The 26,604-nt window shown below is 36.6% G+C and overlaps 8 protein-coding genes across 8 annotated transcripts, besides 7 other annotated features; 2 read left to right on the forward strand and 6 right to left on the reverse strand.

Annotated features, from left to right (window-relative positions):
• Positions 1 to 218: 218 nt before the first annotated feature.
• TVAGG3_1034010 (uncharacterized protein) lies at positions 219 to 8,472 on the reverse strand (the record flags this gene model as incomplete). The annotated part of the gene is made up of 1 exon (XM_001316400.2): positions 280 to 8,448. The coding sequence occupies one exon, from the start codon at positions 8,446 to 8,448 to the stop codon at positions 280 to 282; it is 8,169 nt and encodes a 2,722-aa protein (XP_001316435.1).
• A 634-nt stretch (positions 8,473 to 9,106) lies between these two features.
• Positions 9,107 to 9,187: a mobile genetic element.
• An 884-nt stretch (positions 9,188 to 10,071) lies between these two features.
• Positions 10,072 to 10,128: a mobile genetic element.
• Positions 10,129 to 10,179: 51 nt separating this feature from the next.
• Positions 10,180 to 10,237: a mobile genetic element.
• A 51-nt stretch (positions 10,238 to 10,288) lies between these two features.
• Positions 10,289 to 10,346: a mobile genetic element.
• Positions 10,347 to 10,397: 51 nt separating this feature from the next.
• Positions 10,398 to 10,455: a mobile genetic element.
• Positions 10,456 to 10,506: 51 nt separating this feature from the next.
• Positions 10,507 to 10,564: a mobile genetic element.
• A 51-nt stretch (positions 10,565 to 10,615) lies between these two features.
• Positions 10,616 to 10,673: a mobile genetic element.
• A 79-nt stretch (positions 10,674 to 10,752) lies between these two features.
• TVAGG3_1034090 (uncharacterized protein) lies at positions 10,753 to 11,757 on the reverse strand (the record flags this gene model as incomplete). The annotated part of the gene is made up of 1 exon (XM_001316401.2): positions 10,753 to 11,757. The coding sequence occupies one exon, from the start codon at positions 11,755 to 11,757 to the stop codon at positions 10,753 to 10,755; it is 1,005 nt and encodes a 334-aa protein (XP_001316436.2).
• A 2,082-nt stretch (positions 11,758 to 13,839) lies between these two features.
• TVAGG3_1034100 (protein serine/threonine kinase protein) lies at positions 13,840 to 15,122 on the reverse strand (the record flags this gene model as incomplete). Its single annotated transcript, XM_001316402.2, has 1 exon — positions 14,193 to 14,837. One exon carries the CDS (start codon positions 14,835 to 14,837, stop codon positions 14,193 to 14,195), a length of 645 nt encoding a protein of 214 aa, XP_001316437.1.
• Positions 15,123 to 16,261: 1,139 nt separating this feature from the next.
• On the reverse strand, positions 16,262 to 17,908 carry TVAGG3_1034110 (protein of unknown function, DUF563 family; the record flags this gene model as incomplete). The annotated part of the gene is made up of 1 exon (XM_001316403.1): positions 16,412 to 17,863. One exon carries the CDS (start codon positions 17,861 to 17,863, stop codon positions 16,412 to 16,414), a length of 1,452 nt encoding a protein of 483 aa, XP_001316438.1.
• A 1,658-nt stretch (positions 17,909 to 19,566) lies between these two features.
• TVAGG3_1034120 (TBC domain-containing protein kinase-like protein family) lies at positions 19,567 to 20,836 on the reverse strand (the record flags this gene model as incomplete). Its single annotated transcript, XM_001316404.2, has 1 exon — positions 19,595 to 20,836. The coding sequence occupies one exon, from the start codon at positions 20,834 to 20,836 to the stop codon at positions 19,595 to 19,597; it is 1,242 nt and encodes a 413-aa protein (XP_001316439.1).
• A 363-nt stretch (positions 20,837 to 21,199) lies between these two features.
• On the forward strand, positions 21,200 to 23,440 carry TVAGG3_1034130 (uncharacterized protein; the record flags this gene model as incomplete). The annotated part of the gene is made up of 1 exon (XM_001316405.1): positions 21,200 to 23,440. The coding sequence occupies one exon, from the start codon at positions 21,200 to 21,202 to the stop codon at positions 23,438 to 23,440; it is 2,241 nt and encodes a 746-aa protein (XP_001316440.1).
• Positions 23,441 to 23,666: 226 nt separating this feature from the next.
• Positions 23,667 to 24,638, forward strand: TVAGG3_1034140 (NADP biosynthetic process; the record flags this gene model as incomplete). The annotated part of the gene is made up of 1 exon (XM_001316406.1): positions 23,667 to 24,638. One exon carries the CDS (start codon positions 23,667 to 23,669, stop codon positions 24,636 to 24,638), a length of 972 nt encoding a protein of 323 aa, XP_001316441.1.
• A 445-nt stretch (positions 24,639 to 25,083) lies between these two features.
• On the reverse strand, positions 25,084 to 26,514 carry TVAGG3_1034150 (guanylate cyclase protein; the record flags this gene model as incomplete). Its single annotated transcript, XM_001316407.1, has 1 exon — positions 25,084 to 26,514. One exon carries the CDS (start codon positions 26,512 to 26,514, stop codon positions 25,084 to 25,086), a length of 1,431 nt encoding a protein of 476 aa, XP_001316442.1.
• Between the last annotated feature and the right edge of the window lie 90 nt (positions 26,515 to 26,604).

The following is a 26,604-nucleotide window of genomic DNA, read 5'->3' on the forward strand; positions in this document are numbered from 1 at the left end:
CGATATTATACAATAACCGGAATCCAATTTCTTAGATTTACAAAATGTAAACAAGAAATTGAATTTTATTTTTCAAGAACGACTCAACATTGTCTTTACATTTAGAGAGTTCGTTTTCGATTCAAAAATTTGGATACTCTTGACTTTCAAGAAATAATTGGAATGTTAAATATCTTGAAGAATGATAATAGTATTATAAAAAAAATTATATATATATATTAGTTAATTTCTAATGCATGAAATCTGTAAGTTTATTCAACGTAGCTTTAAAGTTGCCTTTTAATGGGCGAAGATTCCAGAGTTGAGGAGCTCTTGAATTGCAGTACTTGTCTTCTGTCTGGCATCATCGAGTCTCTTCTGGCGTTCAGCTGAAAGCGGCTTAGAAGTGTTGCGCTTTGCCTTAAGTTCTGCAATGCGCTTAAGATCGGCTTCGCGCTTAGCCTTTCTCTGTGCAGCCTGTTCTGCGAGAATCTGCTGGAGTTCTTCCTTGTTTGCAGCAAGGATCTTCTCCTTCTCTGCCTCACGCATCTTCTTGAGTTCTTCTCTTTGCTTCTCGTAGTTCTTGAGGGCTTCCTCACGCTTGGCCTTGCGATCAGCTTGTTCTACTTCAGCCTTCTTTTCTTCGGCTGGCTTAGCTTGTTCAACCTTCTTCTCCTCAGCCTTCTTTGGTTGTTCAGCTGGCTTGATTGTTTCAGCCTTCTTTTCTTCGGCTGGCTTAGCTGGCTGTGCTTGCTTAGCTGGTTCAGCCTTCTTCTCTTCAACCTTCTTTGGTTGTTCAGCTGGCTTAGCTTGCTCTGCCTTCTTCGGCTCAGCAGCTGGCTTAGCTTGTTCAACCTTCTTTTCTTCTACCTTCTTCTGTTCAGCTGGTTTAGCTTGTTCAACCTTCTTCTCTTCAGCCTTCTTAGGTTGTTCGGCTGGTTTAGTTGGTTGAGCTTGCTTCTGCTCAGCAGGCTTGGCTTGTTCAACCTTCTTCTGCTCAGCAGGCTTGGCTTGTTCAGCCTTCTTCTGTTCAGCTGGCTTGGCTTGTTCAGCCTTCTTCTGTTCAGCTGGCTTAGCTTGTTCAGCCTTCTTCTGCTCAGCTGGCTTGGCTTGTTCAGCCTTCTTCTGTTCAGCTGGCTTGGCTTGTTCAACCTTCTTCTGCTCAGCTGGCTTAGCTTGTTCAACCTTCTTCTGTTCAGCTGGCTTAGCTTGTTCAACCTTCTTCTGCTCAGCTGGCTTGGCTTGTTCAGCCTTCTTCTGCTCAGCTGGCTTAGCGGCAACTTCTGACTTGTTCTGTTGGGCCTTGGTTGGAACGACAACAACATCATCGTCATCTTCCTCGGCTTTCTGTTGAGTCTTCTTTTGTTGAGCTGGCTTAGCTGCTTCAGCCTTCTTTGGTTCAGACTTGGCTGAAACAACAACAATATCATCATCGTCTTCAGCAGCAGCATCGTCGTTCATTCCTTGTAAGTCTGCAGCATCGATATCACGTGTCTTGGCTTCTTGCATAGCCATAGCACGCTCGAGAGCTGCGTACATCTTTTCTTCTTGTTCTCTCTTTCTTTCTTCCTCAATGCGGCGCTGTTCTGCCTTCTTGTTAACCTTTCCTGTTGAAACATTAGCTTGTTCTGCCTTCTTTTCTGCGGCCTTCTTCTTCTCTTCTTCAGCGCGCTTTCTTTCCTCTTCCTTCCTCTTCTCCTCGCGCTGCTTCTTCTTTGCTTCAGCAGCTTCCTTGGCGAGTCTCTTCTCTTCGCGCTTCTTGAAGTTTTCGGCGTTTTCGCGCTGCTTTCTCTCTTCTTCGGCAGCTTTACGGACTTCTTCCTCAGCCTTTCTCTGTGCAGCTTCCTTGGCTTCCTTCTCTCTGAGCTCGTTCTCCTTCTGTTGATCCATCAATGACTTGATGAACTCTTTCTCGGCTTCCTTCTCTTGCTGGGCCTTCAACTCTTCTTCGTGCTTTCTCTGCTCTTCCTTTGTGTTCTTTGGTGTCTTGTTGTTAGAGTTTTCGATTTCCTTCTTGACAGCCTCTTCGAGTCTCTTCAACTGCTGGATCTTCTTCTGTTCCTTCTTGGCTCTCTTTTCAGCGGCCTTCTGCTCAGCAATTCTCTTCTTCTCGGCTCTTTCTGCTTCCATCTGAGCACGCTTTTCGTTGGAGATGATCTCCTCCTCAAGCTTGACAACATGCTGGGATTCCTGCTTGGCGCGCTCGAAAACAGCGGCTTCACTTGTGATGAAGTCCTTGACAAGTTCGATAAGGAATTGTTCTTCTTCGGAAACTTCTGGAGCAGCTTGCTGTTCTGTCTGCTTCTGGGCTTCGGATTGAGCAGCCTGTTGAAGTGACTCTGAGAGCTTCTTCTCGAGTTCTGCCTGCTTCTTTTCTTCCTCAGCCTTCTTCTGGGCAGCGAGACGCTTGGCTTGTTCCTTGGCTTCCTTTTGCTTCTGCTTCTCTTCTTCCTTGGCCTGGCGCTTTGCCTGTCTCTCCTGGAACTTTCTGTCAAGTTCTGCCTGGTGAGCCTTCCTTTCTTCTTCTGTGAATTCCTTCTTCTTTGGCTGTGGTGGTTGCTGCTTTGGCTGTGGTGCTGGCTGTTGCTTCTTTGATGGGAACTTTGGCTCAACTAATGGTTGAGCGAACTCTTCCTCAAGACACTTCTCTTCTTCAGCCTTCCTTTCTTCGGCAATTCTCTTCTGTTCTTCCTTGGCGTCGACAGGTTTGGCTTCTTCCTTGGCAGCAGCTGGCTTCTGTTCTTCGGCCTTCTTTTGTTGCTGTTGTTGCTGGCGCTTTTTGTTGTCCTTTTGTTGTTTCTCCTTCTTGGCCTGGCGCTTTGCCTGTCTCTCCTGGACCTTTCTGTCCTTCTCTGCTTGTTTCTCGTCAACAGCTGGTTTCTGTTCTTCAGCCTTTGGCTGTTCGACTGGCTTTTGCTCTTCAACCTTTGGTTGTTCAGCTGGTTTCTGTTCTTCGACTAGTTTGGCTGGTTGTTGTGCCTTGAGTTCTGCCATCATCTTCTCTTCTTCAGCAAGTTTCTTGGCTTCTTCCTCCTGGCGCTTCTTTTCTTGTTCGGCCTTCAACTTGTCTTCTTCAGCCTTCTTCTTTGCCTCTTCAGCAGCCTTCTTCTTGTCTTCCTCGGCCTTGATTGCCATGCGCTTAGCTTCTTCTTCCTGGCGCTTCTTCTCAGCACGAGCCTTCTTCTCTTCTAATTGAGCCTTTCTCTTCTCGCGCTCTGCCTGCTTTCTTGCCTGTTTCTCGGCTTCGCGTGCGAGTCTTTCCTGGCGGCGTTGTTCAGCCTCTTCCTTGCGCTTCTTCTCGGCTTCCTCTTCGGCTGCTTGTTGCTCGATTTCAGCCTGTGTTGGAGCTTCTGTCTTCTGTGGAGCTTTAACTTCCTCGACATCGACAGCACTTCCCTCTAAGAGGTCTGTTGGAACAGAGCGCTCCTTGAGTGTTGCCTGGATCTCCTTCTCTTGGACTTCGTCCTCTGGGAGCTCCATGTTGAGCTTGGCTGCGAGTTCCTTGAATTGGTTCTCGATGTCGTCCTCAAGCTGTTGCTTCTTTTCTTCAGCAATGCGCTTCTTATCCTCCTTTGTGAGCTTGGCTCTAGCTTCCTCGGCTTCGTTAGCCTTGTTTGCCTTGAGTTTCTGCTCTTCTTCAGCCTTCTTCTGAGCTTGCTTTCTCTTGGCTTCGATTTCAGCCTTCCTGCGGCGCTTCTCTTCTTCGCGTTCCTTCTGGGCTAAAGCTGCGGCCTTTCTCTTGGCTTCCATTCTGGCCTCTCTTTCCTGGCGCTTGGCCTCTTCGATACGGAGTTTCTCGAGATTTTCTCTGTTGATTCTTTCCTGTTCGGCCTTTCTTTCAGCAGCCTTTCTCTCTTCTTCCTTGCGCTTCTGTTCAGCACGCATTTGCTCTTCCTGGCGCTTGAGGGCAGCGATTCTTTCCTCTTCGCGCTTGATTTCAGCAAGGCGCTTGGCTTCCTCTTCAGCCTTTGCCTTCTCTTCGGCTTCCTTGACACGCTTCTCTTCGTTGGCAACTCTGTTTTCTTCGAGTGCCTTCTTCTCGGCTTCGGCCTTTGCGAGAATCTGCTTGATCTTCTCTTCGCAAGTATCTTCTGCTTCCTTCTTAGCAGCTTCGGATGCAGCGATTGTTGCGTTGAGATCGTCTTCAGCCTTCTTCATGAGTTCGACGTGTTCAGCCTTTTGCTTGTTGAGCTTGGAGACTTCGCTTTCTTCTTCAGCCTTCTTCAAAGCAGCGAGTTTCTCTTCCTCTTCTGCCTTCAACTCGGCGGCTTCTCTCTCAGCAGCTTGCTTGGCTTCTTCGTCGGCCTTGGCCTGCTCTGCCTTTCTTGCCTCGATCTCCTTGTTGATACGGGCGATGTCGTCAAGAAGGTTCTGAGGAACTTCCTTCCGTGCTTCCTTGAGAGCGTCGATCATGTCTTGTGTGAACTTGAGTTCATCAAGCTGTTCGCGCTCTTGCTGGTTGCGCTTCTGCTGTTCCTTCTGGGCTTCAGCCTTCTTTGCTTCGTTCTCGGCCTGTCTACGCTTCTGCTCTTCCATACGGCGGAAGCGTTCTTCCTCCATACGGAACTGCATGCGCTTCTGCTCTTCCTTGGCCTTCTTGTTTGCAGCCTTGATGTCGGCGATGATCTTCTTCTCTTCAGCGATGAGTGCGCTGTTCTGAGATTGCTTCTCGTGGACATCCTTGTTTGCCTTCTCGATCTTAGCATCTCTTTCGTCCTTGGCTTCTTGAATTTCCTTCTGGACGCGTGCATCGATCTCTTCTTCGGCCTTCATTTGCTTCTGGACTTCAGCAAGATCTGTGTTTTCTGTGATCTTGTACTTGCCATCCTTGTTATCAATGCCGAGGTGCTCGATGAGCTGCTTCTCGAATTCTAAAGCTCTCTGCTTCTGGCGCTCTTCATTAATACGGCGCTGTTCTTCCTTGAGAGCCTTCTGGCGCTCTTCCTCTTCTTGCTGAGCTTTAGCCTTGCGATCGGCTTCTTCCTGCTTGGCTTGCTGCTCCTTGAGGGCCTTCTCTTCTTCTTCCTTGCGCTGCTTCTCTTCCTTGGCCTTCTTAGCTGCGAGTTTCTCTTCGCGCTTCTTCTGCTTCTCGAGGCGCTTCTGCTCTTCACGAAGCTTTCTGTTGGAAACCTGTGTAGACTGTTGAGTGGCAGCTTGGTTCTTCTTGGCTTCCTCCTCAAGTCTTCTCTGTTCTTCCTGAGCAGCAGCAATCTTAGCAAGACGTGCTTCTTCGCGACGTTTGATCTCTTCTTGGCGTTTGCGTTCTTTCTCGCGACGCTCTTCTTGGATACGAGCTTGGAATTTTTCGTTCTCGAGAATGCGGTTCTTGCGAGCTTCTTCGGCTTCTTCTTCGGCACGCTTCTTCTCTTCTTCGGCTCTGATGGCGGCTAAGCGCTTCTCTTCTTCAGCACGCTTAGCATCCTCTTCAGCCTTCTTCCTGGCCTCTTCTTCTGCCTTCTTTGCATCTTCTTCGGCCTTCTTCTTATCCTGTTCGGCCTTGATCTTTGCCTCTTCAGCAGCCTTTCTCTTTCTTGCTTCTTCGGCTTGCTTCTTTTCTTCCTGGATGCGCTTTCTCTCGGCTTCCTTTCTTGCCTTTTCTTCGGCTTCAGCTCTCTCTTGAGCTTCGCGGCTCTTTCTGAGGAGTTCCTGCTCTAAGCGGACCTTCTCTTCGATGCGAATCTGAGCTTCAGTCTTGCCAGATCTCTTGGCGAGCTCTTCCTGGCGCTTTCTAATGACTTCGGCGTCTTCGACTTCGCGGATTTGAGCCTCGCGTTCCTTCTCTTGGCGGATAAGTTCAGCTGTGATTGCCTCTTGCTCGGCCTTCTTGCGAGCTTCTTCTTCGGCTTGCTTCTCAGCTTCTTCCTTCTCGTACTCCTCGAGGAACTTAATCTGTTCTTCTGTGAGCTTTTCTGGGTTGAATTCCTTGATAGACTTGATGAAATCTGCTTCCTCACGGCGTTCTTGTTCTCTCTTCTTCTGCTCTTCGAGCTTCTTCTGGAGTTCTGGATCTACTTGTTCGACCTTTTCCTCCTTGACTTGTTCAACCTTCTTAACTTCTGGCTTCTTTTCTTTCTTCTCCTTCTTCTGCTTGGCTGCCTTCTTCTCAGCTGCCTTGCGCTCCTTTTCGAGGCGCTTCTCTTCAGCCTTCTGCTTGCGAGCGGCTTCAGCAGCTAAGCGAGCTTCTTCCTGAGCACGCTTCTGGATGAGTTCTTCATTCTCCTTTCTCAACTCTTCCTGAGCAGCAGCAATCTTGGCAAGACGTGCTTCTTCGCGACGTTTGATCTCTTCTTGGCGTTTGCGTTCTTTCTCGCGACGCTCTTCTTGGATACGAGCTTGGAATTTTTCGTTCTCGAGAATGCGGTTCTTGCGAGCTTCTTCGGCTTCTTCTTCGGCACGCTTCTTCTCTTCTTCGGCTCTGATGGCGGCTAAGCGCTTCTCTTCTTCAGCACGCTTAGCATCCTCTTCAGCCTTCTTCCTGGCCTCTTCTTCTGCCTTCTTAGCGTCCTCTTCAGCCTTTTCTTGCTGGGCCTTTAGTCTTGTGAGGTAGTCTTGCTCGATCTTAGCGTTGTCTTGTTCAGCCTTAACTGTTGCGACCTTAGCACCTTTGCGCTTGGCAAGTTCTGCCTGGCGCTTCTTTTCTTGTTCGGCCTTTTCAGCTTCTTGTCTTCTTCTGGCTTCTTCCTCTTCTGCCTGGCGCTTGAGTTCCTCTTGGCGATGGAGTTCGCGTGTGGCAGCTTCGATTTCAGCCTTCTTTCTGGCTTCTTCCTGAGCAAGTTTTTCGGCTTGTTCCTTGTCGTAAGCTTCGAGGAATGCCTTTTGTTCTGGTGTAACGTTTTTTGGCTTGATTTCTAAAGCAGCTCTGATGAATTCTGCTTCTTCCTTTCTCTCTTGTTCGGCCTTTCTTTCTTCTTCAAGCTTCTGTTGCAATTCCTTCTGGTTAGCTGTTTCTTCTTCTGGAACTGGAGCCTTAACTTCTTCTTGAACGACTGGAGCTTGCTCGACTGGCTTTTCTTCCTTCTTTGGAGACTTTGCGCCTGACTTGTTCTTCTTTGCAGCCTCCTTTTCAGCCTTTCTCTTCAGTCTTTCCTGAAACTTGGCTTGGTCCTTCAAGTATTGAGCTTCCTTCTTCTTTCTTGAGTTTTCGGCTTCAATTGCGCGCTGTTTAGCAATTCTTTCTTGTTTCTCGCGCTCGGCAGCGGCCTTTTCTTCCTCTTCCTTGCGGCGTTTCTCTTCTTCTTCTCTTTGCTTAGCAATTTTCTCTAAGCGTTTTTGCTCTTCCTTCTTCTCAGCTTCCTCTGCTTCACGGCGCTGAGATTCGAGGGACTCTTGTACAGCACTGTTGAATGGTGAGAATGATGAGAATGTCATGTCTTGTGGCTGCATGACTTGGGCCTGCATTTGAGGAAGTGCAGCTTGTGGTTGCTGTTGAAGTAATTCGTTATTTTGAGCATTATCTCTCTTACCACGACGACCATTTTGTCTCTTGTTTTCCTTCCTTGGATTTTCTTGTTGATTTTGTTGTCTTGGTCTAGCTGGAGAACGAGGACCTCTAGCTGGTTGATGACCACTGCGCTGATTGTTAGCAGGCTTTGTAGTTTGTTCGATCTTTGGAGCTTGTTGTTCTGCAGCTAATTTCCTTTCCTGGGCTTCCTTTTCAGCTTTAGCCTTACGCTCTGCTTCAAGGCGCTTCTGTTCTTGCTCCTTACGAAGCTTCTCTTCCTGCTGCTTTTGCTGTTGAAGAGATTTTGCATCTAGAACATTTGACTTTTCTTGTTGCTTAGGAGCTTGGTTACGCTTCTTGGCTTGTTCACGCTTTTGCTGCTCGAGCAACTGGTCTTTTTCGAATTCTTCAAGGAGAAGACGCTCTGCTGCCCTTCTCTTCTCTTCAGCCTCGGAGATAGGAGCTTCCTCGTGCTTCTTCTCTTCTGTAACAGGGGCTGGAACCTCTTCTTGAGGTTCGGGCTTCTTTTCTTCTTTTACCGGTTTGGCCGGTTTAGAATTTTGTTGCTGCTTCTTGTTAGCCTCTTTCATCTCCTGCTGTTTCTTACGCTCGAGTTTCTGTTCTTTGTTGATACGAAGTTGTTCTTTCTTGCGTTGCTCTTCACGTAATTTTTGTTCTTTCTGATCTTGCAAAAGCTTCTCCTTCTCTTCTTCAGCTTTCTTTTTCTCAGCCAAGCGCTTTTCTTCAATAGCGCGTCTCTTTTCTTCAGCCTGTAGCTGGCGAAGGCGTTCAATCTCTGCATTTTTATCGCCATTTGCGGAAAGAATTTCGAGCTCGAAGATTCTATCCTCTATGGACATCTCTTCGTTAGCATCGTTATTGGCTCCTGTAGCTGATTGAGTTTGATTGTTCTGGTTTTGGGCCTCAACTTGGTTGTTTTGGTCCAAATTAGCTCCTGTCTGATGCTGCTGGTTTTGTTCTTGTTTACCTTCAGCATTAGCAGGACTGGATGTAGCTTGTTCAGACATCCTGTAAATTGTGTTAAAAAACCGCGGGTGAGATAATTTTTAGAAGATGGTCGAATAAGTCTTTAGAAATAATTTTGAGATTTGAGTGGAAATATCGTATTGCATTTGTTTTGGGTTTATATAGTTTTTATATGGAGCATAAAAATAATTTTGTATTTATTGAGGATTTTTTGAAAATGCATTGAATTTTGAAAGATTTCATTATATAATTTGATTGAAAATACAATACATGCATGAGTCTTTCTTAAATTGGGATTTGAAAATTAACAATTGAAAAGTGTTTACAATTGAAATTGTTGCAAAAAGCAATAGAATAATAATATATTTTAGAAAACACGATTCGCTGGTAGCAATAAAAAACCTGTGTTCCAAGTCTAACCGTTTAAGCCGATTATTGGGTTACAGATTGTTAAATGATTTATATAAAGTTTGGTTTTAATTATAATAAAATTTTTATGCAACTTTTGAAGGAAGATTTATGGATTTTCAGAACGTTTTTATCTTATTATTAAGCTTAATATTTAAGATCATTTTAAGAGTTATTTATAGTTCAAATTTTTGAGAAGAAACCGAAAACGATTGAAGCACTCTCGAATTTTTCGGATTTGAATGGCAATTTGTCTACTGCAAAAACGATGCGAATAAAATTAATGTAAATGTGTGTCCAGGCGGCATCGGAATTGATCGGGAAATCGGGATAAAAGTATTCAATTTTATCTCGATAAATCGGGATGAAAGTACTCAATTTTTAATCGGGACGGAATCACTACACATTTGATAGAAACATTATTTAAAAATCGTTTGAATATATAATATGCAACTACAGAAGATATAGGAGAATGTTGTGTATGTTTCATTGGATTTAATTTCATATTGGACGAAATTGCAAAAAGATTCTTTTGAATTTGGGTTTAATAAAAGTGCAAATGTCATATACTGTTAGTGTATGTAATAATAGATATGGTAATACTAATAAACATATATGATACCGATAATCATCAAAAGATCAGATATTACATTTTTATAAATATCAGGGATATTAATGTTTTATCGGTACTATTGCATACTTAGAGATATATTGAAATGTGGGAATAAAAGGTATTCGGAAAAAGAACAGGATATTCATAATATTAATTTATATGATTTTAAATTTGAAATGATTTGAATAGTTAGATGTGTTTGTGAAGTTTGGTAATAAGATACAGATTGATTCGTATAAGAATATAAGTGAATTTGTGATTTTTAAAAAGAAATTTTTAGTAAAGATATATTTGAATGGAGAAATATTTGAGAAGCATTGAAAATTTGAGAAGAAAATTGAAAAGGGTATAAAAATGAAAAAGTAAAAATTAATAACGTAATAACATGTTTTAATAAGTTGTAAATAAATTTATAATATAAAAATATATTAATGATAAAATAAATTTGAATAAGGTTTTGAAAATAAATTGAAAAGCAATTGAATAAATAATAAATGAAAAATATATTACAGTAGGTATTCAGAAAAAATATATATGAAAAAAAGTTAACAAACATAAATTGATGATGAATAGATAAATAGAACTAGAAGGAAAGTTAAAGATTTATTTAGTAAGGGAATGATAGAATAAACAAAAATTAAGTAAGTTTGTTTCTAAGATGTCTTATTGAAAAACAGATTTGTCTGATCACAAGCACTTAAGACTTTTATAACAATAGAAATGTGTTTATGATATTGAAATAGTCAAATTACAATTTTTTTTCTAAGATGTCTTATTGAAAAACAGATTTGTCTGACCACAAGCACTTAAGACTTTTATAACAATAGAAATGTGTTTATGATATTGAAATAGTCAAATTACAATTTTTTTTCTAAGATGTCTTATTGAAAAACAGATTTGTCTGACCACAAGCACTTAAGACTTTTATAACAATAGAAATGTGTTTATGATATTGAAATAGTCAAATTACAATTTTTTTTCTAAGATGTCTTATTGAAAAACAGATTTGTCTGATCACAAGCACTTAAGACTTTTATAACAATAGAAATGTGTTTATGATATTGAAATAGTCAAATTACAATTTTTTTTCTAAGATGTCTTATTGAAAAACAGATTTGTCTGATCACAAGCACTTAAGACTTTTATAACAATAGAAATGTGTTTATGATATTGAAATAGTCAAATTACAATTTTTTTTCTAAGATGTCTTATTGAAAAACAGATTTGTCTGATCACAAGCACTTATCAAGTTCCTCATTCTTTATATGATTTATTTCCACTCAAATATTTATTCATATTAAAAAATTATATCATTATAATTTGCTTATTTCATCTTCATTGCTGTAATTTTTAATCTTTCAATTAGTTCTTTTGGTACGTATTCTAAATATTCTTCTTTTGTATCTAAAATTGTTTTGATAACGAATTCTAATCTTTCGTTTTGCAAACTTTCGTCTGTAAAGTAAATCTTGATTGAAATCTCGAGTATCTTGTTTACAAAACGATGGATACTTAATGTGTGCATTGAAACTGAGAATTTATTAGAAATTCTGAATAAAAGTAATTTATTTGTTACTTGAGATGGCTCAAAGTTTTCCAAAACGTATTGCAGAATATCGCTTTTCCAAATACAATTCGTGAGTATTAGATTAGCTAACAAATCTGCATTTGTATTTCCAAATTCCGCGAAAAGGCGCTCTAAAATAACCGTTTTGTAATCTGACCTGAGAATCGTATAACCCATTAAATGAATTTTCTTTGATATTGCCTGTTTGTTTGAAAATATTTCTTGTATTGATTTTTCATTTTCAATTAGTAATTTGTCACATTCTCTCGTAAACATATTGTAAATATTAATAACGTTTTCTTCATTGTAACTTGTCTCATCACTAAGATTTGAAATAACGTTTATAAAAATTTCCGCAGCTCTTGATGGAAGCAAAAACTCCCTGTGTGTATTTATAAATGATAATAGTATTTCGGATATCACGCAATTTTTTGGTATTTCGTTAATAATTAGATTTATTATTTTGAATTTGTCTGATTCTTCTTTTATTTGTGAATTAAACGATTGAATTATTCCATTCTGAATATTAGTGTCAAATTTGTAGAATAAATTAAACGAAAAGTTATTGAGAAATGAGGAATTTATAAATTCGTCTAGAATTCTTTGATCATTGCATAAAAATCCAATGAATTCGAATTCATTATCGGTTTGAATATAACTTGATGGTAAATTATTAAAAAATTGAAGATATGAAAACTGATTGCATATATGAAATAAGACCTCAGCAGTTTGATCTTCTTTAATCTCCCAGATTGCATCCATAAATTGATTAAATTCTTCTTTAGAGAATGGTTGGGAAAGAATTTTCACAATAAATGGAAGAATATTATCCATTTTAAAAAAGTGACAGAATTGCTAAATTTAGATTTTCTCATATATCAGTTTAATTTCTAAAATAATATCGTAAATGCCTAAAATTTTATTCCACACCTTCAAAATATATGAATTGTTTCCTTAAATTATGAGATTTGCATCCTTCTTAGAAAATTTCAATTTTGACATTGTGAATAATCACCAAAATTTTTAAAAAATTTCAAAAATGAGCTTAATATCATTAATTTTTCAAGACAAATTCGGTTTTCTCTAATTTTTTTGGAGTTTTTCGAAAACAATTTTCATTTTTCTCGTCAAATAAAGGACATAGAACAAAATTAAATAATGAAACAAAGATCATATATTATGTTCTTTTATTATCAACTAAGGAATTGAAGTATAACATCCAATTATAATTAAATTTCAGAAAAAGTAAAGAAATCTGAAAAAAATAGTAATGAAAAAACTCCTCTTAATAGTGCAGATCACTATTATATAACTTATAAAATTTTGACAATCATATGCCTCCTCGTACTTTTCATTTTTCTCAGCCTCAGATCGATGAATTGAATGGAGCAGCTATCATATATCAAAAAGATGCTACGAATAAGCATGAATTTCTGAATCAATTTTTAAATTTACACTTTCCAAATTATTCAAAAAATTTAAGAAAGCACGTATGGAATTATTTAAAGCGTGCTTGCACAATTCAACTCAGAGATTGCGATAAAAACGTTTACACACAATATTATATTAGTCCTCCCTATAAATTTCACAAAATTGATTCATCCGGCACCGAACATTCATATTCAATCGTTTACAAATGCGAAGGAAGCTGCAATTACAAAATAAAAGTGACACTGTACCCAAATCAAATTCCAAAAATCGAACCTCTCAGTGATGATATCAATGGTAATGTTCAAAGGGCATTACGAGTTGTGAAGCTAACAAATGCCCCTTGATTTTTTAGAATTTAAAGTTAACATTGTCCGTACCATTGAATATGTGATTATCAAATTTTTCTATAAATCATATTCAAAAGGCCAAATTTCAACAATATGTAATGATTTGGTGAATTCAATTCTGCTTGTTGAGGCCATACAAAAATAAATTGTGTCAAAGAATGCCAAATTCCGACTTTGCAAAATTTTGAATTTTATTCTAACAAAATGATTCTATTCAATTCACGATTTTGAAAATTCTTTTAAAATCGTGATATACATTGAATATGCTCTTGAGTATATGGCTTAAATCCGGTCAGAAAAAAAGTGTCTGTACCTTTACATAATCAGGAAGTGAAAGATCTTAAGGGTCAACTCCGGCCAATTTGCCACCTGAGCATACATGTACCTTAAAAAGAAATCCCAAAAAACATGCCATTGTTCTATGGTATCATTACTATATAATTGATTCATTTCTATAATGTCTAGATAATAAATAAATTGAATTTTTGTATGTGAAAAATAACTTTTTTGTAAAAAATTTGCTCCAAAGAAAGAATCATAAGTATTCAGCTCAAAATGAAACTTGAATGAGATAGATACACAAGAACATATGGTTTTTATAAATTTGTGTATATATGAAATCTAAAGGACCTCAAAAATGTTATAATCCATTTATAAAAATAATATTTAAGATTTATCTCATCTAATACATCTATTGGTTATAATTTGAACACTGAATTTATACTTAAAATTGATGGTGAACTAATATATTTAAAAGTTATCAAAATTTGATATCTTATATTTTCTAGGTTATTTGATTTATTATAGATATCCCTATCGGAAAATCTCTACCAAAAAAAAAAATTAAATCTATGAAATATTTTTGAAACCATGCTTTCTCTATGAAAATCATGGAAATGAATTACATACAAATAATTGTATCTCAATTTCTTGAGAATCGAAAATTTTATCAATTTTGAATAATTTTTCTTTTGTCTATATATGGAATCGGGATGAATGTTTTCAATTTTATCGAGATTGAGTGCATTTAAAAATATAGAAATAATGATTTTTTTTAATTTTCATTTCTCATAATTTCCATCCAGATTCCAATTGAGAATATTTATCAAGATGAATCTGTGAGTTATTACCAAACTTTGTTCATGAATGAAAAATTGCCAATTTTTCTACATATACGCTTCTTAACAATCAATATTTAGAAAAAAATATGTTGATGACGCGAAAAAAATTCTTCGAAAGAATGATGCTTTTCTTATAATTTAAGAATAATTGTTACTCTTTTTTAATTTACTGCAGAAATTTATTTGATTTCTTGAAATGAGAGTTTTTTTTATCATTCATAAGAATGTAACCATTGCGATTTTACATGATGAAAAATTGAACATAATTGGTTAATCAACTATATATTCAAACCACATTTTATTTATCCAAATTATTAATAAGAGAATTAACAAGATTAATCAAGTTTGCATCAGGTTCAGGTACATCCGGCAGCTGGTAATCGGCTGCACCCGCTAGCCAAGGATGAGCTAATATCTCATCTGCATCAGGTCGAAATTCTGGATTGACCTGTAGCATCTGGGAAAGTAAATCTCTAAGTAATTCGCATTGTTTATCATCGTATTGGATTTCCCCACTGCATATTTGATTTTGTGTTTCTTCCCATACTTTTTCTGGGGGAATAGAGTCATCTACTGTCCATGGCAGATGATTGCAGGTCATTGCATATAAACAAATACCTGCAGACCATATATCTGCTTTAAGACCATCATACATCTGTTCTTCAAGAATTTCGGGTGGAACGTATACAAAAGTCCCGCATGTAGTTGTCAAATAAGAATTTTCGGGTTGGTGTTTGCAAAGACCAAAGTCAGAAAGCTTTGCAGACCCATTAGCTGAAACTAAAATATTTTTCAGTGTTACATCTCTATGCGCAACACCTCTTTCGTGAATATAAGAAATTGCCGACATAATTTGCTTGAAATATAAAACTGCTTCTGATTCATCTATGCCGCCGTTGGCTTGAACAAGCTGCTCAAGATTTCCGCTGTCGGAATATTCCATGATAATATAAATAAATTGTGAATCAATATGAACATCAATGAGCCGAATGATTCCGGGATGTGCCATTTGTGAATGTATCCGAAGTTCATTTTTGAAATTTTGAAGGAATTTTGGATCATCCTTAATATGAAGATCCACAATCTTGCAAGCGTATATTTGATTGGTAAATATATTTTTGCATTTATACACGTCACCGAATGATCCTGAATCTACAAAATCAGTTAGGACATATTGACCAATGTTATGCATTACAGTGACACTTTTTCAATACATATTTAAAATAAGGGTTTCGTTTTGCTAAAATTGTCACTTTTATAGCATATTTGTTTTTGGATGTTTTGCGAAACCAAAAAAAAACTATGATATACAATGTGTGTGTAAAGAAAATACTTTATTTACTAGTTAAAAAATCATTTGGTATTGATCAAGTTATTTTTTCTGGATAAGATATTATATGGATAATTGGATAGAAAATACAATTATATAATCTTGTACCTGGTTTAATTAAGCTAATTGTCATCAGAAACTTGTAATTTTTATGAATTTCAGATTTTCTTTTCATTACTGCTTTTCTTAATAGGTCAAGTTCTTATTTACGTTATAAAGTATGATATTTACAAATATCAAGTTATCATGTTTTTTGAGAAATTATGAGAAACAAACAAAAATGAAAAAGATAGGAATAGCAATGAATAGTGATGTGGGTATAGAAAATGTAAGAGATATGAATGCAAAGCAATCAGTATTTAGGACATTGACCATAGATTTCGAAAAAAAAATGCTGCATATTGAGCGAAAACTATGATTATATTATAAGGCTGTCATTTAAAGCATAATGAAACTATTCCCTTTTCATTTTAATCGAATAAGATAGTAAAGATTTTTGAATTAGCTAGAAACTGATGAGATGTTTTCACAAATCAGATTTTTAATCTCTATAATGCATAATTCACTCAATATCTCAATTTTGATATTGCGAGATATTTTTGCTATCGGTTTCGCAATTTTGACACAATAGCAAGAGGGTTCTATAAGCATTATTATCAACGTAGAATCTGAATATCATATCAGAAAATGTCGCAAATCTGACATTTCCCCGACCAAATAGCAAAAATAATTGAATACTTTTCGCAAAAACTTTAAAAATCGATAAAAATATGAAATATAGATATTAAAGAGACTTTTTATATAATATTCATAAAGATTTTCCAAAAATATGATACCGCAAAATTAAAAAAGTGACCTCTTGAGTGGAGTCAAATGTCGAAATTGCTAGCTAAATGTTTTTTTAGCGAAATTGCGTATTGTACGTTTTTTTCGCAAAACGAAACCCTTATTTAAAATTCACCGCTCCTTTATAAAAATGTAACAAATCGAAAAATTTAATACTAAAACTTTTATTACGCATAAAGATTTGTCACTTTTTCACATCAATCAACAAAAATCCCAGTAATCTGCGAACCACCCGTAAGGAATTAATAATAAATAATCGGTGAAGAATTCAAAAATACCAGATATCAATGCATATACACGAACATTTATTTTAAAATACATGATAAAAAAAATAACAAAAATTATAATTTCACACCTGCATCTATTAATGCTTTTCTAGTCATTACAACGAGTTGGTCTATATCAACCCATGCATCAGTGAAAAGGGTTTTGTCCAAACAGTCATATTTGAGTGGTTCTTCTTGCATACATTCCCATAACCTTTTATCCTTCTTGTTCTCTTCCTCAAAGCGGTTGAACGTTGGGGCATAGTACTGGTGATGAAGTCCATTGAGTAATGAAAGGTATTTGTACCAGTCTCTCGCTTCAATTCCGTATGGGAAAATTTCAATGACACTTTTTCCTGGTTTCATCCAAAGAACTTGGCAAAGGGCCATTCCATGGGCTGCTATAACTACATCAGCAGCTTCGAACAGACCCATTTGCTCTTCGTATTCGTACCATTCTGGTTCTATGAGCGTTATATTGACTTGAGGGAATTCTTTGACTAATCTCTCGTATGCTTCTTGTTGGTTGACTATTTTACGCTTAGAAGCTCTCCTAATGAATAAAACTAATGGCTTATTTTGTGGAAATGTTGGAGGATTGTATCTTTTCCAAAATAATTGTTTGAGAACTTTCCAATCTGTAATATTTTCGAAGTTAAACCATTCTAACTGATATTTAGGCGGATTTTTCTCTCTTTCTTTCGGAATGTGCCATTTTGTGTCAATTACTTTTGTCATTCCCATAAAAACTTCTTCGTAAGTGGCCCATTCTTCAAGAACTTCCGCAGGACTCATAAACATTGCTATATCTGAATATCTGACACTTTGAAGAAGTCCGCGTTTGACAAGCCAAACAGTATCTGGATCTCGATTCATATATGTGTACCATGTCTGCCATAAAGGTATTGTCTGTTCAATCATACCGTGCCACAATGAATATGTAAGATATCCAGGGTGATTATACATATATTTTCCTGGACGGTAAGAAAGGTTTTCATATGGAGGTCCTTTGTAGTTATTCATGTATACAGATCCTTCCCATGGTGCAATCGGGAGAGCACGGCAGGAAGCAATCATGATTGGAGAAGCCCATTTGATATCATATGGAGGGAAGAAGAAAAACTTATCGTGTGCGAAGGATAAGTTTGCAAATCTGCATAATCTACGATCCCATGTATCAGGTCCAAAGCATTCAAACTGGCCGTGAGTGTAATGTGCGTTTAAAGTGCGTACAATTGTATTTTCGTGCTTTATATAGATTTTTTGTGATCCATTGAAGAATAGAGGTAATGCACAGGTCATTTTGTCGCTAACATTACAAAATTTTCGAAGAGATCCGCTAGCATTTGCTGCCATGACAGGAATAAAGAATGTTAATTTGTTGTCTACGTCTTTGATAGTAAAATGGCATTTACCATCTTTGATAATACATTTATTGCTATAATTATCTTCGCCAATGAAGTGTTTGGAATAAACCATTGCACATGCAAATGAGATAAATGAGAATGTTAAAATTAACGAAGCCATTAAAAGAATATTCTTCCTTTTCAGAAGAATTTTCCTTCGCTTCAGCATTGTCACGTTTTGATATGAAACAAAAAAAATCCCTCTCTCTTTCAATGTAATTTGGTACCTGCTGGTAACTAGTTTATAATAAAAACTTCCTAAACAAGAGCATTTCAATTGAAATTGATCAATTGATCATTCTCTGAATTTGTATCAGAAAATCTCTAGGATCAGGACTTTTCAAAGAACAAACACAAAGAAAACGAAATATCTGTTTGCAATCCATGGCATAGTTAGATTCTTCAAGTGGATCTTGTTCAACGATAAATTGGATATCTCCATAGAAATATTAATAGTTGATAACCGTTTTGACAATTTTTCCAAATCAAAATTGTGAACAAAATTATTGATATGTAATGTCAGAATTTGTGTATCAGGGTCCTGGGAAGATGTATTCCCAGGATCAACATATGATGAAGCCCATATTAAAAATGGCACTGAATTTTCAAGGCAAAGTAACTTAAAATACTTTATTTCAAGCTGTTTTTTTCTTAAAATTACATTCAAAAGGTGCTGTTGGAATTACAACAAATAATAATGATGCTAAAGCATATGTCACAACAAATATATTCAATTCATGTTCCTCTACACACTTTGGAGGCTCATTATACTTTTTTGACAAAGGTGAATTCGTTCAAGCTAAAAATTCATACTTCAACTCAACAAGTACTGGAGAAGGAACATCTTTTTGGTTGTATGTTTCGGCTCAGCCAAATTTCAAAAATCATGCAAATGAAACTTCAGTTTGTAACTGCGGCAGTTTAGAAGAAAACTGTAGAATTACAACTGTCATGGTAAATGGTTTTTGTATAATGAATGAATTCAATGTTACGCAAAATCGAATCAAAAAAGATTTAGGAGGTTATGATGTTCAATCAATTATCTCTGATTCATTTATTACCTATGTAAATGTTGTTGAGAACAACCAATCGACAGGTAATTTTAACCATCACTCTTGCAATTCAACATATCCATCAATATTTAAAATTAATTTTTGCAATTATCTAAGAAACAAAGCTAACGCAGGTCAATTGATATATTCTAACACTGATCTTTTTATGAGTTATTGTTGTATTTTTAAGAATAAAGTCGATTTCATATTTAGAACTGTTTCAGGTACTGTAACCTTTGAAAACTCAACCACAGATAGCATCAGTTCGATGTATGCCTTTCCGACATTTAAATACACATATTATAAAAAATGTCCAAGCTTTTATAAAACTCAATTGAATGACCAAAATGAAGAAGAAGGAGAATATTTTCTCATTATGTTTGTCAAGCGAACTTATATTTTTGCATTTCTCTTTACAATTTGATCCTCGATATGTTGATGAATAAAAATTATATTCGTTTACAAATTTTTGAATGCATTGGAGTTCCGTTCTGCCTATTTTGGAATTGGTGTTCATTCAATTTTAAAGTATTCACTTAAGATTTCAATAATCAGGTAATCTCAAACTGTAAACAGAAAAAATATATTATGGTTAGGATAATAGCCATATTTTTAAATTGCGACATGCATATCCAAAGCATTAACACAGATGTTGAATTTGTTATACAATTTTTGGTATTTTAGTCAAATTTGCATGTAGATATCAAATACATAAGTCATCGGAATTAATGTCTCTACTTTAAATTAAAATAAATTTAAAAAAATGAAAATTATAGACAGAAAAACAATGTATAAAAGATTTAGTCATACAGATCATTAAGATAGAAAAGTACTTCTCGTACAAAGTCGTTAGGAGACTCAATATTTTGAGGTGAAATTGTGTGAGGAATATGATTATGTTCTTCTGGACTTCCGATGTTAAGAGCATGTTGGATTGTCATAACACTAATCTTAAGAACGGTTCTAGTAGCTAATTTAGTTGTGGCCTTTAAAACGTCAAATGCAAAGCCTGCAATGGACAATAAAGCATCAGTAGCACTTGGACTATGCTCTTCTTCATCTTGTTCAATTTTCTGGTGGAAGAATTGTTCAGCGTCTGTTATTATCGCTGACAAATCATAATCTGTAAAAGATTGGATATTTTCAACTACAGAATTGCCTAAATTGTTTTCATCAAGAGTAGCAACAACTTGCTTTATATGAGCTAAAGCCAATGAAACAAAATAGTTATTAATATTACGACTTGGTATAGAATGGAGTAAAAACCTATCCCATATTATTAAAACATTCAAAATTGGATGTACGTGTGTAAAGAACAGTAGTCGCCAACTTATGGCAAAATATAAAGAAGATATGCTGTATTCTTTCAAATTATCGTAGAGTTTTGGACTAATTGATTGAATTGAATTGTCTATCTCTGTAAACATTTCTTGGCCGTGTGGATTTTCCAAAATTTCATTAATATTTGCAATTTGTATAAATTTAACAACCAAGTCGAAGCATAAGCCTTCTGCGTAATGGTTATCTATTCCTAGTGATTGAACTATCTTCAATGCTAAGCCAAAGCACATTAAAGTATATCTGTCGTAGCCTTGAGTGTATGAAAGTTCTGGATAAATAAGTCCAATAACGGAATGAATTCTTTTAGTTGAAAGATGTCCGTATTCTTCATCAAGAAGCTGAACACCAAATGTGTGACAAATTTCAATGAAAAAGTTGTATCCGCGAGGTTCATCGGCTGCAATAACCTTAGATATATCTTGGCTTAAAACTTTTAGTGGTTCATTGTAAGAATCTCCAAGTAAACTTCTTGAAAAATCTTCGTAGTTGATAATTTTCTGATATAGTTCTTCGGCATAGTTTTCAAAGCTTACACACTTGAATTTCAAGCAGTATGCAAGAAAACGAAGCTCTAAATTTTTATTTGTATCAAATTCTTCAAGAAAATAGTTTAATGTGTCTTCATCGTGAATAATAGTCCCATATGTTGTCGTATTTACGTCTTTTATATGTTGTATAAATGCGTCATGATTGATTTCCATGATTTGAAAATTATGGCAAACAATTTTTTCTGACAAAATTTAAGATTGAATAGTTTACTTTTGATCAAGTTCACCGAGAAAATTGCACATATATTTTTCGTAATTTTTGGATAGATATTGCTCCCCCTGGGTGTAATCAAGCAAGAAATTTTGTCTATATTGTCATTTCATGTATTGTTTATGAAAAATCATTCAATAAGAATTAAATTTCATTATTTATGTAAAATAAGACTGTGATATGATTGTATTCGACATGTATATAATAAATGTTAACAAAGAAAAGCAGTGAACTATAAAATGTGTTCTTGAGAAAGTTCATGAAATTTTTAACGTATATTATTGATTTAAAATTTTGTTGTTGTGATGGCTGAAAATGGCGAGCCGCAAAAAACTCAGCCAGAAGAGCCACAACCGAAACAAGAGGAAGTAAAAGCGCAAGATTCGCCTGTCGAAAATGAAATGAAACAAGAAATTGTTCAACCAATTGCAATTCCAACAGAACAAAAACAAGATGATATAAATCCACCGCTTGTTGAACATTCTCCCCGGCCAAGCGTTGCTGAGCCGATAAAATCTCGACTAGGTTCTATAGTTTCTTTTTCACTACCTCCAAATCAAGATGGAAAACCACAGCCAATACTTATGGATGAACCAGAGCCAAGTGGAGAACCAAAACATATGGTTTCGCCTACAATGTCACCTGCCAACGAGACTAATTCAAAAGAAAAACAAGATAATCAACCAAAAACTCAAGATAATTCAGTTGATCTTCTTAGAAGATCTTCATTTGATGCTATTCCATTCTCTATGCCTACAGATAACATTAAATTACTACTCTCTGAAGCATTTGAAATTTCAAAATCGCCCGAACCAGAACCAGCTCCACCACCAAAGCCTGAAACTGTTGAGGAACAGAAAGAAAAGCCAGAAGAAGTTGTTCATAATGTCACTAGAGAAGAAAGCGCAGAAACTCTTCAACCTCCTTTATCAATTTCCCCAGAAATTCCTCCTGAAGAGTTTCATCCTGTTTCTCCACAATCTAATGAGAACTCACACCTTGATGTGCCAGCCCAGCCTCCATGCGAGTCTGATGAATTAAAGAAATCAGCAAGATCAACATTTGAAGCTATTGCATTTTCAGATGATGAAGAGGAAGATATGGAAGAGGAGGAATTACACAACTACGCTGAAGCATCTAATCAAACAGAACTACCTGCCGAAGAAACAATTCATATTCCTCTTTCAATGCAAATATCTGAACCTCAGTTCCATATATTCAATGATGACGAAGATGATGATTCAAAGTCAGTTGAAATTCCAACACTCACAGAAGCAGTTGAAGAGAAACTTTACGGCGAAAAAGGAATAAAAATTACTAAAAAGTCTCGACAGAATTCAAATGCATCACAAAACTCAAATCACAGCATGCAACAAGACTCTGCACGAAGTCATAATTCTCAACAAGGCTCGTCAAGAAGTGTTAACTCTCAACAGGATTCTTCAAGAAGTGTTAACTCTCAAAGAAGTCAAAATTCTGGAAGAAATAATGCTGAAACTGAGCAAAATGAAGCTAAAACTAATAATAGACAACATCAGAGACCACATATTTCTCGTCTTCCACTTGAAAGACTTTCAAATATAAGCAGTGCTGCCTCAGAAGAAGCTGTTCAGGAATTTTCCCAAACAGGACGAATTCCAAATTCACCACATTCTCAACGTAGAGTTGCAAGTCGAATTTGCCAAGAGAGAGAAGCTGCCATTGCTAATCAAGATTACACAAAAGCTGCTGAATATGATGATCTTTCCCGTAAAATGACCGAAGCTGTTGATAAACAGAAAACAGAACAATACAGACATGAACAGCTCGATATTTTGCAAGAGAAATTAGAATCAGCAAGGAATGATCACAAAATGTTTCTTCAAGACTGGGATGACAAAATCAAAGATGCTGAACAAATAATGAAAGACAGAATTCTAGAGCTTGGAGAAAGACAACAACAAGAACTGGATGATTTTGAAGCTTTATGGAATAATGAAGATTTTTTGAGAAGATTTTCAAAACCATCACCATATTTATTGCAACTCAAAGCACAAGAAAGATCTATGGTAATGACTAAATTATTTGATAGAGCGAAAGAATATAAGAGAATGGCTAAAGCTGTTGAAAAGAATGATACAGAACAGGCACAGAAAAGAGCAATGATTGAAATGAACTTCCAAAAGAAAACACTAATAGAAAAGCAAGATAAAGAATTGGAAGTTTTGCAAAAAAAGGTTACACAACAATTAGATGTTTTGAAAAGACAGAAAGATGTTGAAGAAGTACCATACATTGCAAGGGTTAAGAAACTTGAACATCTATATGAAACAATGAAGAATCAGGGTCCAACAGCAAATAAGAATCAGATCCTGATACAAACCGGTTATAACACAAAAACTGCTCAAGAAAGAGAATTGCCTTCTGTTAGGGCAACTCAAAGAATTCTTTTATCACGTAAAGAAGGTATGGCACCAAAACTTACTATAAAGCCACTCGGCAAGGTTCTGGCGACCGAAAGGAAGAAGAGAACCATACGAATCAAATCTGCTACATCATTAAAGTAAAAATATTTTGTTTGTTTTTTGATTTCTATGAAAAATTACTCCCCTTTTTATCTTACAGCAATGTTTTCACAAAATTGCATGAAGTTGTCAGCTTTGATAAATGGTATGTTGTTTGGAAATTACAAATCAATAGATGATCCATATGATGATCTATATTGGTTATTGATTGCAATTGATCCTATAAAAATTGATTTGAGCGAACTCATAGAATTAGAATTTGACAGAAATGAATCAACTTAGCTCGATTGCTGGCCAAGTTGCAACCAAAGAGCGTGATGATTCTTCGTTTTTCCATCACAGAAGGAAACTTGTGAATCTTAACTGGGATTCTGAGCCTACAAAAGTTTCAATTTTCATTCAGCCCGGTATTCCCAATATCGAAGAAAATGTTGATATGCTCATAGACTTTTTGAAAGAATTCAAGATTAAATTCGAAGTAGACAAGTTTACAAACAGTGATTTTATTATCCTTGTTGGAACTGATGGTATTAATCTTACTGTTTCATCACTATTCCAAGACCGTGAAACACCGCCAATTCTTTCTCTTACACCGACCCGCAAAGGTTTTATCTCTGTTTTAGATTTCTGCCAATATAATCTTATCATCCCTCAAATTCTTCGTGATAATTGTTGGTTGCTTCCTAGATGCAGATTAGTAGTTGATTACTATAGTCTTGAAGGACTCCAGCACTTTACTGTCTTAAATGACCTTGTCGTTAACAGAGATCATACATCTGGATCTCTGGCAATCAATTGCAGTTCATGTGGCTTCGGTTTTTCGCAAATTGTCGGTGATGGTGTCATCATTGCTACTCCAACTGGTTCAACTGCATATAACAAAGGCGCTGGTGGAGCTTTGGTACATCCTTTACTTCCTGTCTTCATGCTTACACCAATTGTTGCCCTCTCATTGAGTTGCCGTCCTATCTTATTCCCGCAATCTGCAGATCTTACCTTAGAATTAGATTACGATCACTCAAAAATGCAATCACATGTTGCATACCTAACTTTAGATGGCAGAGTACAAAGATTATTTAAGAAAGGTGAGAAATTAGTTGTTTCCATTTCCCCTCACTACTACAACTCAATTACGATGTCAAAGTCCATCGCAGAATGGCCTGTAAGACTTGCGGGACTCATGGGATGGAGTGAAAGAAAGCATCAGAAGGCTTTGCCAGCTCAAAATTCTCCAAAATGATTTTTATGATCATTTTACATTTATTTATATTTGTCACGCTCATTATGTAATTGCATGTTTATAAATTTTTCATATATAGACTTTAAATTTAAATTTCAAATTTATTGAATTCGATCGATCACAAATATGAGCCTTCGTGCTGCTCAAGAATCTTTTATCAAGATAAATATATAAATAACAACTTGATTTGATATCAAGAGGTTATCAAATGATTATAATATCGTAACCACTCGGATTTGAAATAACTAATCTTTCTGTTTCATTCCAGATATCAATATTTTATAACAATGAGCTGTTTCAATTTTATATAAAATTTACAAATCAAACAATGAGAGTGAAAATAATGCAAATCAAAGTAAAAAAGTTATATAGTAAATATATATTATCAATTTTTTACAAAATATAAATCTATTTATTACAATTTGCATGGAGAAGATAAAGAAATCTACTGTTGAGTCATATTGAGGACCGAGTTTGGATCAACAAGGTATGTGAACATCTTTCCACCTTTAACTTCGATCTCTCCACGTTCCTTGATCTGGAATTGTGCACCATAAATGAATTCGTAAACTGGTCTAGATATGTGGACCTGCATTGGTACACCGTGGTGTTCCATTTCGTGTGCGATGTTGATAGCAGGGCCAAGGATTTCGAATGTTGGTTTCTCTGTACCAATAACACCAGCGACGATTGGACCACCAGTGTTAATACCGACACGGATTCTCAAGTTTTCATTCTCGCGCTGGTCGATTTCGAGTAACTTGTTGATAGCAAGGCAACCGAAGTCGACAACTTCTCTTGCATGGACTTGTGGCTGATTTACTTCATCGAAAATGCCACCAGCAGCCATGTAACAGTCACCGATGCATTTGATCTTTGTCATTATCTTGTGAGCGTTTGTGATTGCATCCATTTCCTTGAATACAATGTTCAACATTCTCATGACATACTGAGCATCATGAGAACCACACCATGGAGTGAATTCGACGACATCGAAGAAGAGAACTGTAACTGATTGAACAGAGAAGGAAATGTTCTTTTCACCAGCCTGTACACGAGGAACTAATGATGCAGGAAGGATAGATGCGAGCATTGTATCAGACTTCTTCTTTTCTTCATCAATAAGCATTTCGTGAAGGATGTTCTGTGTCTTGTCACGGCCAGAGAGAATCTTTGTGCCTGAAACAATGACTGGTGTCCATTCCATGAAAACGGTGTTTCCATCCTTCTCGAACTTTGTGTCTGTGATTTGTGTGACAACACTCTCAAGTTTTCCGCGGACTTCGAATCTTTCTGGATTGAAGAATTCCATGACAGTCTTTCCAACTAAATCATCTGCTCTAACACCGAATGTTTCTTCAAGAGCTGTGTTGACTTGGACAACTTTGTGTGAGTCATCATCCTGAATAACAATGATGCAATTGTTAAGTTTGTTCATGACATCATTTGAGTATGCGAGGTGCTTTGCAGACTGGTCGCCATCTTTGTTTGAATAGTCACCAGCGAGCATGTCCATGATCTTCTTGTTAGAGACAATGATCTTTGGTGGGCAGAAAAGCAAGAGATGGAGTGTGAATCTGAGCATGTCATCTTCTGTCCTGTTGATGTATAAAGCAATGATTGTGAAAATCAATGGAATGATGATGAAGATGATACCGAGATATGTAACTTGCTTTGACTGCTTGTTAATATCTTCTTGGATCATGTTGACAAGTCTGTTGCCTGCACGGTAGAAGAAGGCTTCATATAACTCAATAGGGCCGATCTGCCAGAGTGTATCAATGCCATCTTCACGTGGTGTTGGATAAATTCTTTCATCTGGTTCAACATTAAGATTTGAGTATATCTTCTTTAACAAAGCTGTTGTGAGGTACATTTGTGAGGCAATCTGGAAGCAGTGAGCTGAGTGTGGAACTGTCTCAGGTGGTTCGAGTTTGTCTGTGCAAGCAGTGAGCTTTGAAGCATC

The sequence above is a fragment of the Trichomonas vaginalis genome, chromosome I (assembly GCF_026262505.1).
Source record: "Trichomonas vaginalis G3 chromosome I, whole genome shotgun sequence".
Lineage (NCBI taxonomy): Eukaryota > Parabasalia > Trichomonadida > Trichomonadidae > Trichomonas > Trichomonas vaginalis.